The sequence below is a fragment of the Ambystoma mexicanum genome, chromosome 9 (assembly GCF_040938575.1).
Source record: "Ambystoma mexicanum isolate Mex_15411 chromosome 9, UKY_AmexF1_1, whole genome shotgun sequence".
NCBI lineage: Eukaryota > Metazoa > Chordata > Amphibia > Caudata > Ambystomatidae > Ambystoma > Ambystoma mexicanum.
The window spans coordinates 1,290,850,855-1,290,868,551 of NC_090931.1; the positions used below are offsets into that span (position 1 = coordinate 1,290,850,855).

The 17,697-nt window shown below is 45.0% G+C and overlaps 1 protein-coding gene across 1 annotated transcript in view; it reads left to right on the forward strand.

Moving 5' to 3' along the window:
- Positions 1–17,697, forward strand: part of OSBPL11 (oxysterol binding protein like 11) — a 719,530-nt gene that overhangs the window by 545,902 nt on the left and 155,931 nt on the right. Inside the window, exon 10 of the mRNA XM_069616637.1 lies at positions 5,618–5,804. Within this exon, the coding sequence (XP_069472738.1) occupies positions 5,618–5,804 (187 nt within the window). The remainder of the gene's footprint in view (positions 1–5,617; positions 5,805–17,697) is intronic.

A 17,697-nucleotide genomic window follows, 5' to 3' on the forward strand; every position in this document is an offset into this window, starting at 1 on the left:
CCAGGTCTAGGTCCTCCATGAAGGCTGCATATTCCGTAATGAGAGTTTGCAGTGCCCTTGGAGTATGGGCCATCAGAACGGAATCAATCGCATACACCAAAACTGGTAGGTGCTGACCACCCAACTTTGGGACATCAGGGGAAGTCCATAGTTGGTGCTTGTAAAGACCATTTATGTATAAGCAGAATAGGAGGGGAGCCAGCACACATCCCTGGTACACCCCCAATTCGACTTTGAAGGAGCTCGTACACCGCCTACCAACACCACTCCTCACACAGGCTTGAGTGTTACCATGCAGCCTCGCCATAAGGTCCACCAGTGCCCCCAGGCAATTCATGGGCCTGAGCATGTCCCACAGCTTTACACGGTTGACTTTGTCAAATGCTGTGCTCCAGTCCATAAATGCCAGATAGATGGGCTCCTCACTCAGATAAAGTGAGTGTGCCAGTACAAGGTGGAGGTTAAGTGCCTATTCTGCTGTGCCTAGCCCTGGCCTGAATCCCAGCTGGCCCTGGGAGAGGACTCCACTACTCGCAACCCAGCCCTCCAGTCTGGCCAATATAGCCCCACCCAATATTTTGAAGATTGAATCCAGAAGTGAGATGGATCTGTATGAAGCATGGGAAGCCCGGGATCCCTTCCTGTAAATGTGCTGGATTACCGCCATGGACAATGAAGGTGGAATCGCCCCCCTCCGTTGCACATATAGCATTAAACCCTTGTGTGAGCACTGGTGCCCAGAGATCAGGCTCCATAACAAATAGTTATTCCTATGGCTGAGTCCCTAGCCCACCACTTAAATGACCCAATCTGTAAATAATCTCGTGCCAAGTGGATGTGGGCCCTAGTTGGTGCTGCTGGGCCGACTACAAATGGTGTTGAGATCCTGTCCCTATTCTCTCTAAAACACTTTCCTGGTGTCTAATAAGTGCACACAGAGAGGAGGTCGATATATTGTGTTTTTATTTTGTCGCCCCCATGGTGTGTGTCTTATCATTAAAACAAAAAACAAAACAACTATTTCTATGGATAATGATCAATAGAATAGATTTTTTATAAAACAATATTCTTCTGCCAAAAACAATGGTGCAAAAGTATACGTGTGGATAACACTTTCAATTTCTTTTTAACAAGCCCTTTGTTTTCTTTATAAGGGGATTGAAGTCTGGGTTATCAGCCAGAGCTATTAAACAGTCAACCGGTTTCAGCGGGATTCTCAAGTAGCCGCTTTCTTCCGGACGAATACTATTTTTTAGTTCTTGTATTCTTGTATTCTCAACAATATCTTCAACACTGTGAGGTATTGGAGGGTGTCTTCTAGGGTCCAAAACTGGATAGGGTGAAACAATTCCTGATCCTATATGGACAAAGAAAAGAGACAATTGGGGCTGATGTCAGTCTCAAGTACTATAATTAAAACTAAAACCTATTAGGAGCGAATATTTCACTGCTGATTCTGCCTACTAGAGATGAAGTTCTCCTTACCTCTATGGCAGAGTTCCAGGATCTTAAATGCGCTGTGCAACACAAATGGTTTCTACTGCATCTAGAAGTCTTGATAGTAGAGTCTTGTTTTCTCTCCTCACTTTATTACCCTGTAGTTGAAAAATGGGACATGTATATACTCAAAATCTGAGTTTTCTTAAATATCCACATCTAGCTATTCACATTTGTTGGGTTTTCTTAAGTGACCACATCTAACTGTGTGGTGTTCCCATTTTGTTTGTCTATGGCGTTCTCTGAGGTGTATCTCCCCAATGGGAGAATATCCTGTGTTCATTTGTGTTTTGCAATCACACATGGAGCTAAATATCTGTATTGGATGTCCCCCATTTCACTGGAACTCATTTACATTTAGGTCTCCTAAAGACCTGGGCCCTATAACGTGTCCCTAGGCCAAATCATGTATTGGTATGGTGGAGCGTAATTGTTGGCGCTTACCACTGTGAGCTGATTCCATCCGCCTACGTTTGTCTAGTCCGCTAGTCCGGTACCACGCCATCTTGTTTTGGAGTTTATTTTATTTTGTACGTCACGGACACGTGATCGTACGTGCCGTGTCACGTGATCGCAATCGTGTCGCGTGTATCAGATGGTGCCACTCTAATTTAGACTCCCGGGCTATGTAATACCTGTGGTCCGGTCTGTGCATATGTAGATATGCTACAGAGAAAAGTGGCCCAGGATTATTGCCATGTCACGTGATCGCCGAATCGCTTCTCGTGTGCGTATGCATGGAAAAGCCGCAATTTGCGGCTAAATGGTTATAGCTCGTGTAAATGAATAAGCGGACTCCTATTTCGGCCAATGAGTGCCCCTATAGCTCAGAGTGCAGCATTACAAACTGCCGCCGTTGTGGCTGCGTCTGTGCATATTTAAAACACAGAGGCAGCCAAGGGTTTCTTGGGAGTTGTAGTTCGTGTTCCAATATGGTTCAGAGGGAGAGACCATGTTTGTACAGGGAGGAAAACCATGTTTGTGGCTATAGCCGCATCGTTAGTTCTAATCCTATACAAGGTTACAGATTTAAAGTTGCAAAAGTGGGCGAGCACGTCTGGATATTTAAGAAAACTCAAATTTTGAGTATATACATGTCCCATTTTTCAACTACAGGGTAATAAAGTGAGGAGAGAAAACAAGACTCTACTTTCAAGACTTCTAGACGCAGTAGAAACCATTTGTGTTGCACAGCGCATTTCAGATCCTGGGACTCTGCCATAGAGGTAAGGAGAACTTCATCTCTAGTAGGCAGAATCACCAGTGAAATATTCGCTCCTAATAGGTTTTAGTTTTAATTATAGTACTTGAGACTGACATCAGCCCCAATTGTCTCTTGTCTTTGTCCATATAGGATCAGGAATTGTTTCACCCTATCCAGTTTTGGACCCTAGAAGACACCCTCCAATACCTCACAGTGTTGAAGATATTGTTGAGAATACAAGAACTAAAGAACTAAAAAATAGTATTCGTCCTGAAGAAAGCGGCTACTTGAGAATCCCGCTGAAACCGGTTGACTGTTTAATAGTTCTGGCTGATAACCCAGACTTCAATCCCCTTATAAAGAAAACAAAGGGCTTGTTAAAAAGAAATTGAAAGTGTTATCCACACGTATACTTTTGCACCATTGTTTGGCGGAAGAATATTGTTTTAAAAAAATCTATTCTATTGATCATTATCCATAGAAATAGTTGTTTTGTTTTTTGTTTTAATGATAAGACGCACACCATGGGGGCGACAAAATAAAAACACAATATATCGACCTCCTCTCTCTGTGCACTTATTAGACACCAGGAAAGTGTTTTAGAGAGAATAGGGACAGGATCTCGACCATTTGTAGTCGGCCCAGCAGCACCAACTAGGGCCCACATCCACTTGGCATGAGATTATTTACAGATAGGGTCATTTAAGTGGTGGGCTAGGGACTCAGCCATAGGAATAACTTTATAATTAGCCTTCTGTTTTGTAAGTGTTACAATTATTGGGCATTAACAGGAGGGAACTGCCTTTTAACTCTCCTTTGTGGTTACTCCATAACAAATAGGTCTGTCGGAATATTATCTGGACCCGGAGCTCGATTACATTGTTGGCAACCAATGGCCTTCTTGATTTCCTCCACCTCGGTGCCCATCTCATCACTGCCTTCTGGTCTACATCTTTCTACTTGTGCATCTCCCAACACCCTACTCTCCACACTATAAAGTGAGGGAAAATGTTCCAACCAGTCCTTGTCTGTGACATTATTAGTTGGGGTCTCCATAATGGATTTGTAATGGGAGCCCTTCTGGGCAATTTCCCAGAATAATTCAGAATCATTATCCCTTGCGGCTACCACCCAGGCTTCCCATGCTTCTTACTCTATTCCTTGTAGCCAGAGCTTTCTTATAACCTGATCTGGCGCTTATAATGGTGGTTTTGGATGCAGCATTACTGCTCAGAGCCTCCAGTAAGTTCTTCATGGCTCTAGAGCAAACATAATCAAACCAGCCCCCTCTTCTCTTTCCTCCCTGTTTGCCTGGAGGGCAAGAAAGCACCAGAGAGGGCTTGCATCAACATACTACCAAACTCTTCCAGTATGTTCCTGCTCTCCAGGTTCCCAGACAGAAAAGTATCAAGTTCAAGCAAACTTGACACCACTGCTTTATTAGTTCCTCCTTCTTGTCATCCTTCAATTTGAGCCTACGCCGGAAGATATTGAGCCATACCTCCAGCAAACATACCTGGCTCGGCATATCCACCCCTATGACTGACTTGATCCTTAATTTAATGGGAAGTGATCGCAACAAATATCGGGTATCCCAGCCACAGCGTCATACTAACGTAATTTATAAGAATTTGCAAGGCCTGACTCATCTCACTAATGTCTGTCTTAAGCGATGCACAAAAAATGCTGTATTGTTGCCTATTTTATCTCTTGGGTAAAAATTACTTCTGGTGACATTAAAAAAACCATACGTACAACATTGCTAATCGAATGGGTTGCTTTGCTAATCAAGAAAAATGTAATTAGCAAACTCTGCTACTCAATTGTTGAAAACTAATTTATGCCTTGCTACAATCCATATCTTGCAGGTCGTACTTACATCTCCCACTTTCTATTCCCCATTAGCCAGCCACTACTGTACTTCTCAATGCCCCTCTCTAATTCACAACTGTCTCTTGCACCTCCTTCACTCTTCCGGGCAGTGCCCCTCTCCTGCATAACCACCTCGGACTCACTTTTCTCCCTCAGGCCGCCTTCACGCCTCTGGGCACCACCCCTATCCTGAATGAGCTTCTCCAATTCAGTTATTTCTTGCACTTAACTCATTTGAACACCACCCGAACCTCTGTGATCTTCTCAAATTCAGTTAGTCTTGCACCTTCTTCACCCCTCCGATCACATTTACTATCTTTGGCCACCACACTGTTTCCTTATCAGCTGTTACGAGGCTCTTGGCTACTCAGTTTGTCTCCTGCAGCTCTTCTCCAGCTCTTAGGCTTCAGTGTGACCCTGCCTTGTGGACACATCCTCTAGTGTCCTGGCCTCTGATCCCTCTGCATGTCCTCCTGTTCTCAACTCCAGTTTTCTCCAAACCCATTCCTGTCTCCAGCTCCTACCCCAAACACTTTCACTGCAAGGTATCAGTCCAGCGTCCATGTTGAAAGGGGGATTCAGAATTAGTAGCTAAGATGGGGACTGGTTGTCTGCACCCCCCCCCCCCAAACCCCAGTGGCATGTCTTACAACTGTAATGTGAGACTTTGGATTGGAGCGGCCTGTCCCTCTTCTTGGATGGGCCATATGCCATCCTCTCCCTCCTGTAGCTTCGTGAGGAACCTGTCCTCCTTGGTTGCCCCACTGGATGGCATCGGGGTGACTCAGGGGACTTCATCACAATTCATATTGTAGTACTTTAAAAAGGTTTGTTAGATCTGCCAAGTGTTTATTCTTAATAAAGTGTGATGGTTCCATGCTTTGGAGCTGTCCTGTCCTAGGCTCAGCGTGTTATTGACCAGTGTTTGCAATAAATAGTGAAATGGATCGGGAAACCATTGTGCGGGTTGTGTACAGGAGCCAATACTTTCAATGGCAGCATGTACTCTGTGTAACACATCTTGTACTTACTTTCTACTTCCAGGTCTCTTATGCTTGCTGGAACATGGGGAGGAATACACATTTTCCCTACCCTGTGCCTATGCCCGATCTATTTTGACTGTTCCTTGGGTCGAGTTGGGAGGAAAAGTAAACGTTAATTGTGCAAAGACTGGTTACTCGGCCGCCATTACGTTTCACACCAAGCCATTTTATGGCGGAAAACTGCACAGGTGAGAAAAAGCAACTTGATTCTTTTTGTACAGTTTTTCAATCAAGAAGTATTATATGTGGTGGTGGCAGCAGCAGAATTCAATTAAACAGATAGGTGTTTTTGCCAGCTGCAATGTTTTGCCAATCAAACGAGAACTATGTTGAAAGAAACACGGTTATGCATGCTGCTGCATTATGTTTCCAAATGTCTTTTTCTCCACATGTTGCATTTAAACTTCACTTTTTTTTGCCAAGTCCTAAACTCCCTTGAAAACATAGTTGCCCTGCTTAACCCGTTTTACACCCCCTTTTACAAGTATCCCGGGTCACAAGTATCCCGGGACCATGAACCAGGCCGGTGGGTGGTAACACAACATTTATTAATTTTAATTTCAATGAAAATCACACCATTTTTATATTGGCCAGCAATCACCAATGGGGAGATAATTACAATGAAAACCACTGAAATACACGTGGGTAACCTTCTACAAGAATATATCCGAAGCACAAATGAATAGGAGCACTTTTTCAATTAGGATACATAGCACCCGAGTTAAGGTTTCCCCCCTGCAATGTTCCCTCAACCCACAATTAATCAGATTCTGAGTGGATAGGAAGAAGCAGCAAGGAGTCGGGGATATTATGCAGCAAACAGAATCAAAATACGGCCTTCCCTCACAAAATAAGAGGCAAAAACGGATATCAAAACCCTTTGCAATTGCTTAAAATGACACTCGGATTTTGACAAATAATGAATTATAAGTGTAGTTAAATAATGAGGTAAATATGTTTTATCACAATATCAGGGATGTAATAATCCTAGCAACTATAAGCAATGTATCACAAAAGACATAGTTCAAAAGCAATTTGAAAGTGAGAACCGCAGTGCAGTCGGAATCCCACGTGTAAAAGTTGCATTTTCACCTTTTTCAGTTTTAAATGTCAAAACGTTTTTTTTTTTAAACTGGTGAAATACACAATCGGAATGCGGTTTTTAGGCTGGGGAATAGATGCACATCACAGGGACAATATGGAAGTGAAAGAGTGACTATAACTGCATAATTGGATACGTTTTTTTTAAGGTGAAAGATATTCGGTTTTTGGTAAAAGAAAGCAGTTACAAAGAGAAATTCGGTTTGCAAAGAAAGGCAAGTTTCACTTAAACTAGATTTTCAGACTATATTGTTAAAGAAAGACACGGTACGCTCCAAGGTTGATTTGCGACGCCAACCTTTTCACCCTGCGTTCAACTTTATGTAGGAATTAATTTGATTATTCAAAATATGACTATGGATTTATGATCTATGCAAGACAGGAATGTATAGAAAAGTGACACTAACGCTGGGATCAAGGACAGGGTGCACAGAGAATTCTAACAGTCTTAAACCAGTTACCAAGGTATGAATAGGATTACTTAGAAAATAGGACAACGACAAAGTATCAAGATAGGGTAGACAATGTGTGGCTATGGGATGGAGTAATACTCACAATCCGTGCTTCAGTTTGAGGATTTAGGACAGCCAACCGGGTTCTGCACTCAACAGGTTCTGGTCACAGCGAGCCGGCTGGCTCTCCTGACAGCAAACAGCTGGGTGAGTCTGGTCACTGGATGGCAAGGGTACAGCGGTCATGCAGGTAGTGGGCAAAAAGCCGGTCTGGTCACAGGATACTTCCCAAAGGGTACCACAGTTTTTCCCCTTTGTTATTGGGATTTTAGTGGGGTTTCTGGATCAGTGGCCTTGCTGGGATAGGATCAGCAATGCATTGGTCTGGCAGTAGGGTCTGGAATCATGCCAAGGTGGATCTGGAATGTCTGGATATGCACGCACTGGAAATTCAGGAGAGAGTCCTGTCCCTGTGAGCTCCCACCCTTTATATAAAAGCGGGTGACATCACCGGGTTTATTGTTGGACAGAACTGAGCTAGACCTATCCCCAAGAACCGGATAGGGCAGCCAATGTTGGTTGCCTCCTGTAGGAGAGGACTTAGTTTATGGGGTTGTGTTTCTATGAGGTCCAAAGCCTTCCCACAGACCTTTTTGCCAAAATCAATCTTAACATAAATTATACATTTGTACAGTTGTGGCACGTTTGCAAATCACATAGACAGATTACATATTTTATACAGAGCATGGTGTTCCCACTCCAAGGTCTGTATTCCATCGTTTCATCCTTCTAATAGTTTTTTGCGATTTTAGTGAGAACCACTTCACCCAAAATCCCACAATTGTGGTGTGTGTGCATATTATCATACAGCAATGTTTCTATACATTTTTAACGCTCCACCATGTGTACTTTTACCATGATTCATATTTTCCTGGGGTTTGTGTCCCATACATGCTATGGATGGCCACAATATCTTGTTTAGAAGCCACGAAAATCACATTTAAACTGTTCAACTTGCATTATTGCGCTGTCTGGTTACAGAATTAACAGTCTTAAAAGTTTATTCATCAAATAGTATTTGGAGCCAAATAGGGCTGGCCTTTGTCCTTCAACTGGGACATTTTTTTTCAGGCTACCAGCAAATGTCAGCTTAGCCCAGGGTTGTCATGGAGTTTTTCTTTGGAGCTCCTTGGTTTGAGTGGATGATTGTTGTCACTTCCAGAAGTCAGATGTAGGTGTCCCAAAATCTATCATCTCAAGCTTGAGCACAGACACAAGTCTGACAAGCATGTGATATTTCTTTTTCTTGGCCTATTTAGAGTTTCCAAGCGCACAATTAGCACATAAGTGTCCCAGAATATATTGTGGCTTCTTTTGGGGGTGGGGGTAGGCCTCTCCTGTTGCTAGCAACCCCCCAAGCAGCAAACCTGTTTGGCTAGTTCCGCAATGCAGCCAATACCTTAGTTATTTTATTTTTCTGCATCAGAATCATGTCTGTTGAAAGAGAACATCCCATCTAGGTTTTCACACAACACTCCACTGACATTTCTAGGCAAGGAAAGGGCTTTATTCAACATTGTACTTTTAAAACGGGCATTTTTCTTATGTTGCAAAAGCACATTTTGACACGTGGTGAATGCTGCTGGGATTTCCCTTCAAATTCGGTTTTCTCTCCAATCTGGATTTCAAACATTGTTGGTAGCCCTAGCCAGTTTCTCTTACACAACAGTCTGTACAAGGCAAAGGTCCCTTGAAATTGACATATGCACAGAGAGCTAGGGTTTCTTTTTGCAGGGTTTATTTTTGACACTTTGTAGCCAAAAGTCAAGCGCTTTTCCGTACGGCTGAAAGTAATGTTTCTGGTGACTTCCCAGACCATGCCTGACACAGCCTGCCATTCAGGAATAAGGCTTTCCTGCTGGAGCACAATCTGAATATGGATGGGCATGGCAGGGCCTCACTGATAAAAGCAGTGTGATGTTGAACAGAGAGCGTCAGGGCAGGATCCTTTTTAATGTAAAATATTCCCTTTTCAATGGGACTTTTCAGCAAGCAGCAGAGCAGTGCTGCTTTTCAATTCGCTTCTTTAGTGCGCACAAGAAAATAGACTGGCAACCTTTCTCTGGGTGCTCCCTGTTCCAACTTGCCCAATGGTACTTCTTGGCAAAACATTGCAGCCATCATTTTGTAGCTGCAAAACAGTTTTGATGCAGGGCAATGGTGCTCCAAGGAGCCAACGCAGCCATTTTGCTGTTAACTGCTGAAGTGCAGCTTGGTTATGAATGGGAATTCTGCTGAGTGGTTCAATGTATCCCCGATGGGACTATTACACAGCTCGGCAACTACCACTGGAAATGATTTTATTGGATGCTGAAAAAGCGTTCAACTGAGAGAAGAGCATACGTGTAGTCCATAGAATACCTACTTCAAGTAACTCGAACTGTGGCCCTTTGCGGAAGTTCTACCCTGCCTGAGGTGGTATGAGGCCGGGCGACCACTCGCCCCATTCCCTGCTTGCGCTCTATGAGCTACTAATAATTCCCCGCGATAGAGATTTCATTCCCTTTTCCTTCCCTGGCTTCCGTGTTTACGTGGCAGCTTTAGCAGGCCAATTTGCTCTATTTTATTCCGATAGTGAAACCACAGTCCAAAGAAAATCTTGCATTTCAAGGAGTTTAGGCCTTCATTTTGCATAGAAATTAAATATTGATGAAAGCCTGGGTCAAGCTGTTCATCTTCTGCATTTCTATTCCCATTTCTCATAATTGAAGGGTGAATATCTGCGGGTCACATCTAGTGCAGCCTCTCAAGGCCTATTGGAAAATCACTGACTGCCTATTCTTAATGGAACTATTTCTACTTTTTGAATACTGGAAATATGTTCCACTATCCTTAGTTGAAATTATTAATATGGTCAAAATGACTGCGCTGTTGATCTGGTTTTTTTTTTTTAGGCTGTAATTGCTTATGCCCTCCTCTATCCTCTAACAGACGTGCAGAACTGATGCATGGCCAAGACACTCAATATTGGCAATGGACTCAAAGTGCCCAATTTTCAATTAGATCACTGGTCTGCCACGCCATGCATGCACATTGCTTATGCGTTCTGGGGAAAATTGTGTGCGTGCCCTATTCAAACTGAGCGTGGCACGCTTCTTAAAAAAAAAAAAAAAAAAAAATTACAAAAGAACGGGAGGATGACAGTGCAGCACCCAAAGGAGAGATGGGTGCAGGCTGGCAGTGAAAGGCAATTGTAGGTCCAACAATGTAAATGGTGCTTTATTTCGGAAGTTGAAATGTGTAAAAAACAAATAAAAAAAAAACAAAGGGCCTTTTTGTCTTGTCAATCTTGCTGGGCATTCTCTTTGGTGCAGATCAATGCATGCAGGGGTGTAAATGCACCCTGCTCCGTTCCTGCAGCACAGGGGATACTGACACCGGTCTGCTGCATCCCTCGAATCTGGGATATGCCCTCAGGGGCGCAGTAGCCACTACCGGGGCACAGCCACTGGATGCAGGATCTTTATCCTCCTGTGAATGCCCTTGGCACTTGCAAGCAGACGAACCTGTTTGGACCAGTGTAGGGGTGCTGCAACTGGGCCCCTCAATCAAGTACGTATTTGGAATTTGTCTTTAGCTCATGCAATGTGAGCACCCTGATTCCCATCAATTGTGTTTGCTTTAGCAATGTCAAATCAAACAGTGTTGTGTTCTGAATTTCAAAACCTTGCTCAGTGGGACAGAAATCCTGAACTAGATTGCCACTGTTCCTGCATCTGTTGTCGAAGGAAAAAAAGAGCTGTGCAAGGGCAGTGCTGTTCTAGAGTCCTCCCGGAAGCTTCCCCTGTTTGGTAGTGATGTATGTCCCTTCCGCCTTAAAGAAGGGAAACCTGAGCAGACTACCCTGCAAGCCTTTCATAGCTACAGCCTGTGAGGCCCTCGCATGCTACAGCCCAGTTTCAAACTATCTTCCATAATCGTTAAACAAATGCTAAATGGTTGGAGAAGGCGGAGTTATGCGTAACATTAGATCTATTTCTTCGTAGAACAGGGTACACCATTTTCAAGTCAAGCGTAAAGTTTTAGCCATGCTAGTTTCTAGTGGATCAATTGCAGCACTTACAACTCGAGATTTCCTGTCCCCAATAACTTGTGACACCTTCCCCCATATCCTGCTCAGCCTTATCCCCACAGATGCTTTAGATCTGTGTGTGCAGTGCCCGTGCCAGTGTGGGCAACATTCCTTTTGTTGCCCGAATGACAGATGAGTGAGTCCATATCACTAGCGCTGGCATTGAGGCTTGGTTGCTGAATTGCAAAACCTGGATGAAGGGCGGTTGCCTGACCCTTGAGATTTTGGTGGATGGGCTTGGCATTCTACTACTATTCCTTGACTCTCCCTAAATTGGGTGTGGTTGGGTTGTCCACTCCCGTCGCTGATCTATTACATCTGGGCATTACATTTGATGATGCACTCCACGCTGCACAACAGGTCTCAATTAGTAAAGTATGCCATTGCTTGCCCAACGCCAAAGCTGCTTGATGCACGTGTCCGGTTCCGTTTTGTTTTTGTCGCGCAAGAGCCTATTGACATGCACGGATGGGTTCGTGGCTTGGAGGGGGAGAGGACTGATTCCATGATGGATGATCACTGTCAGTTGAGAGGTCTGCCCCACAGTCACAGGTATTATTTATGCCACACGATCATCCCACGAGCCTGTCTGATGCCCTCAGGGACCGAGGAACAGACACACACATTGATGTCCTAAATGCGACCTACCCCAACGAAGCAACTGAAACATTCTACTCTGTGAGATACTGTGGGAGTTTCATGTGTACCGTGTTCTCGATCATGAACGTGCAGGTGGACCTCTTAGGCTGAATTTGGGAAACACGCAGTAGCATAACATGAATTGTACCCATGGAGACTGTTGGCCTTAGTATGTTTCGCAGATTTGGTTCGAGAATGTTTACATTCTCCACTTACTGGATATAACAAGCCCACTTAGTTGCACGGAGCAGTAACTGGTCTTTACAATGTTTTTTTAGCCAAGATATTAATAGTGTGAACAGTGTGCCAAATGAACTCTACTTTCGAATGGATTGTGTCCTCCCGCATATTCCTCATTTTATGATAAATTGTTATCTCCAGCTTCGCTGCTTCGGAAAAATGTTTTCTCTGCAGAGGGCGCTGTACTGGAGGTTGTGGCGTCGATTGTCCCTCGACAGGCTCCATACTCTGTCGACATCAACGATGGTGTAAATAGCTTGAGCCGCGCCCGTTGCTTGAGTTCCGTTTTTCCGATCCCTTCGCTATCGAGAACGGCACGCTTGAGATTTTCTGTGAAGAAAATGTCGCCTTCTTTGACTCCTTCCACACCCAAGACTGGGTTCAAGAAGTGCATAGATTGTGGTTCAAAAATGTCTATCACGGATCCTTACCGGATTGGTCTCTGGTGTCTCGGTTCCAGTCACCGGACCGACGACTGTGGTTCCTGCCAACCCATGACCGAGAAAGCTTTTCGTGAGAGGAGAGGTAAACTGACGGTGGGGAGAGAAGCCTCTAAGAAGGCTAAGTCCAAAAAACATAAAGTGTCCGATTCAAAGGAATCGGATCACCATATGCATTCAAAGAGATCTCGATCTAGGAGTAGATCAAGACACTCTTCTTCCTCGTCCAAAAAAATTAAGAGGATACATAGATCTCCCTCATCTTCCGAGTCGACTGAAGAAATTCGATGTCCGACAAAATCAGATTCTCCCAGAAAATGGGAAGAATTTCGTAAAAAGATGATGGAGGTATTCGAGAATGCAGCCCGACCCCTCGAATGAACCTCGGAAGAGCCATACCCCTAAGGTCGCTCCATTGGACGACAAAGGGAAGTCTAAGACTACCTTGGTAAAAACCAGTAGTGTCGAGGATACTCGAAAAACTCGAGTCGACAAGTCGTCGAGGACTCTTCGAGAGTCAAGCACCTCTCCGGTGCCATATAAAAAACATAAGTAGTCGAAGACTTAGACGCCATCATCGGCGTCGACCGTTTCGGCATCGAAACCAAAAATAACCTCGACACCTGTATCGAACAAGTTCCTGAGGAACTCATTGATCAAGAGTCCAAAATGAGAGACCTGAGTGACTCTACATTCTGCCAGTGGAATTGACACCTCCCCAGAATTAGTTTGCCAGACCTGATCCTGCGGAACATACAGACTCAGGGTACAGGAGTCTTACGACCAGAGTAATTGAGTATATGGGTTAGGGTAACACTTCACCCGTTTTTGAACAAGATGACATGACGGATATAATTGTCAAAGGTCCTCAAAAAGATCCAGTTCTCCCCTTTCACAGGTTACTTCAGAGAAGGGTGGAGAAAAACTGGGAAAAGCCTGAGAGCATTGCTGCTGCAGATAGTAATTTCCCCAAGAAATACAGACCAGCTGGTACGGATCCTGAATACTTAAACAGGCCTCCGACTCCAGAAAGTCTAGTTATTCAGGCAGCATCCACATCAAAGCAAACTGCATATCCCACTATCCCTCCAGGTAGAGAGGATAAAAAAGTTGATGACTGGGCATGTAAAGTTTTCACTTCAGGCAGAATGGCCCTTAAATCGACAAATGTCACCTGTACCCTGGCCAGGTTTACCCATACCCTGTGGGACTGTATTTCGGCGGTGGCTGAGCATATTCCGGAAGGCGAGGAAAGTGAAGGCTCCCTGAATATAGTCAAAGACGGGAAGGAGGCAATGGGGGAAGGTCTCCAGTCTGGACTGGATACTGCTGATAGTATCAGCAGATCCATGGCTGCAAGCATTGTGCTACGCAGATTTGCGTGGTTGAGGAAGTCGGGGTTTGCACCAGACGTGCAAGGCAGACTCTAACATGCCCTTCGATGGCTCAAGGCTGTTTGGCAGTAAGAATGATAAAAGCCTAGAAAAACTTCAGACCTCGAAAGCGGCAGCTAAATCGCTTGGTGCCTCCATGCGCCAGCCTCTAAAACCCTATTCCTGCTCATCTCCCTGGAGGGGTCCTTCTTTTCGTTACTACTCCTCTTTTGGTAGAGGAAGAGGACTGGCTTCTCAAAGGGGCAAAAGAAACTTCCCTCGTGGAGCACGAGGAAGAGGTGCAAAATCAGCCTCCGGAGCGGCATCTGTACCTTCAGCCACTCCTGTAGCCGCCTCCAAATCCGTCTGAGACCTTGTTGCACAAAACACCAGTGGGAGGCAGGATCTCTCAGCATCTGAAGGAATGGCGGGGAATTACCTCAGATTCTTGGGCACTGGAAACAGTAGCTCAAGGTTACTGTCTCCCCTTCCAAAAAGGGCCTCAATCATCCACCGGGAGCCAACTCTGTAAAAACTCCAGACCCGCTCCTGTTGCAGGAAATTTTAACCCTGCTAGAGAAAGGTGCCATAGGACAGGTACCTGTAGCAGAAAGGAACAGGGGTTGGTACGCCCCATATTTTCTCATCCCAAAAAAGGACAGAGGACTGAAACCCATCTTGGACTTAAGAAACTTGAACAAGTTCCTCAGGAAGGACAAGTTCAAGATGGTCACCCTTTCTCAGATCCTTCAGGCTCTCCAACCCCAAGATTGGTTGGTATCATTGGACCTCCAGGATGCTTACTTTCATGTGCCAATCCATCCAAAGCACAGAAAGTACATGAGGTTCGCGATTGGCAACTCTCATTATCAGTTTCGGGTTCTGCCATCGGGTTGACCTCCGCCCGACGGTTTGCACCAAACTGTTGGCAGTTGAGGCAGCGAGTCTCAGGAGAGGGGGTATTCACATCTACCCCTACCTGGACGACTGGTTGATCAGATCAAGTTCTCCAAAACAAGCTCAGGAACATCTTTCGATCACTTGCCACTTCCTCCACAAATTGGGCTTTTCCCTCAATTTCAAGAAGTCCCATATGATACCATCCCAAAAGCTCCAGTTTATCGGAGCAGTCTTGGATACTTCCCCGGGAAAAGCCTCGCCTCCCGAAGTGAGAGCTCTCCACAGCAGATGGTAACGAAGTTCCAGAATGCCTAACGTCTACCGGCCTTCGACTTTCTCAGGTTGCTCGGCCTCCTGGCATCCTGCATTTTCGTAGTACCAGAGGCCAGGTTGAGAATGAGATCCCTTCAATGGGCACTCAAAGCTCAGTGGTCCCAATTCTCAGGGAATAGGTTGGATCTTCTGCAAGTCCCGAGCGCAGTTGCTCAGTATCTTCTATGGTGGGCTTGCAACAACAACATTCTCAAGGGAGAATCTTTTTGGCAACCATGGCCGGAGAGAACAGTAGTGACGGACGCCTCACTCACGGGGTGGGGAGCCCACACCAACGATCTGACAATCGGAGGTCGTTGGTCTCCATCGGAGTCCAAAGTTCACATCAACCTTTTGGAGCTGAGGGCAATCGGACTAGCGCTGAAGGCCTTTCTTCCCTCTGTACAGGGAAAGAATGTCCTGATAATGAGACAACACGGTGGCCATGTACTACCTCAACAAAAGAGGAGTAGGGTCACTACCACTGTTCAGAGAGGAAATGCAGCTATGGTTCTGGTCAATACGTGAAAGAATTTCTCTATCGGCAATTCACCTAGCCGGAGAGAAGAACACGGCGGCAGACGCTCTGAGCAGGCAGAGCACGGTCTCTCACGAGTGGGAGCTGGCTCAGGAAGTCCTTCTGAAGATCTTCGCGGAACCCCTTAAGTGGATCTGTTCGCCACCGCAATCAACAGGAAGTGCAATCAGTACTGCTCAATGGAATTTCCTCAAAGAGGAGCTCTGGGAGACGCATTCGTAGTGGAGTGGAAGTTTCCACTGCTGTACGCGTTTCCCCCAGTCCCCGTGATTCCTCAAGTAATCAGGAGGTTGAGAAAGTTCAGGAAAACCATGATCCTAATTGCTCCGGATTGGGCCAGGAGGACGTGGTACCCAGACCTTCTAGACATGTCCGTCTGCTCTCCAATACGTCTGCCACAAAGAGAGGATCTTCTCTCGCAAGAGGAAGGTCGGGTTCTCCATCCAGAGGTCAAGACACTCAACCTTCAAGCATTGTTTCTGAGAGGTTGAGATACAAGGATTGGGATCTTCCGGATGACATAATGGAAGGCTTGCTTTTGGCCAGAAGGCCAGCAACAAAATCTTTGTACAGATGTCGCTGGAACAGGTTTAGTAACTGGTGCAAAGATAAGGATGTTGACCCTTTTCAATGTGGCACTCCAGTAGTGCTCTCTTTTCTGTTACATCTAGCCAATCTGGGGCTCCAGATAGGAACAATAAAAGGATACCTTGCTGCACTGTCCATTTTCAAGTGCACCTCGGAAGAGGTTTCATATTTCAAAATGCCATTAATCATTCAATTCTTAAAAGGGCTTATTAACGTATACCCTCCAGTACCTTTTCATGTCCCAACTTGGGATTTAAATTTAGTACTAACATTTTTGACTTGCATACCTTTTGAGCCTCTGCACTCCTGTCCATTGAGGCTTCTAACACTAAAAACTGTCCTTCTTGTGGCCCTATCATCAGCACGCAGGGTTAGTGAACTTCAGGCTCTCAAGCAAACCACCATATACTGTTTTTTATAAAGATAAGGTAGTCCTTAAGGTTAAACCTTCCTTTTTACCAAAGGTAGTTTCGGACTTCCATTTGTCACAAACAACAATACTACCAACATTTTATCCTCCTCATTTTGGCAAGGAAGAGGAGAGACTTCATAGACTAGATCCCAAGAGGGCTCTTAGTTTTTACATCTCAAGGATGTCTAAATTACGACAAGATGACCAACTGTTTGTGGGTTATACTGGTCATAAACTGGGCTTATCAGTAACAAAACAGACCATATCCCGCTGGATCATTTTGGCCATAATTGAATGCTACAGATTGGTGGGAAAAGACCCACCAGATGGGCTTCAAGCCCATTCTACAAGGGGAATGGCTACTTCTGCGGCTCTAAAGAGGGGAGTTCCGGCAGCAGATATTTGTTCAGCTGCAACTTGGAAAACATTGCATACTTTTATCAAGCATTACTGCTTGGATACTGCCTCCTCCAATGAGGGGTTATTTGTCAAGGCAGTTCTGCATTCTGTCCATGAAAACTGTAATTAGTACTGCCACCTCCAAAATTGCCACTGCTATGGGAGTCTATCATAAAATGAGGAATACTTGGGAGGACACAATCCATTCGAAGAACAAGTTACTTACCAACTGTAACGTTCTTTCGACTGGATGTACCTCCCACGTATTCCTCATCGACCTTCCCATCCTACCCCGCAGTACAGTTTACGTTTTCTTACACTTTCCTCTCACGAAGAATGTATCTCTCATGGAGCACGCTTGGGTGTTCCTCCTATATGTTCATCGAAAAAACAGAACTGAAGCAACGGGCACGGCTCGAGCTATTTATACCATCGGTGACGTCGACAGAGTACGGAGTCCGTCGAGGGACAATTGATGCCACGACCTCAAGCACAGCGCCCTCTGCCGAGAATTTTTTTTCCCGAAGCTGGAGATCACGATTTATCATAAGATGA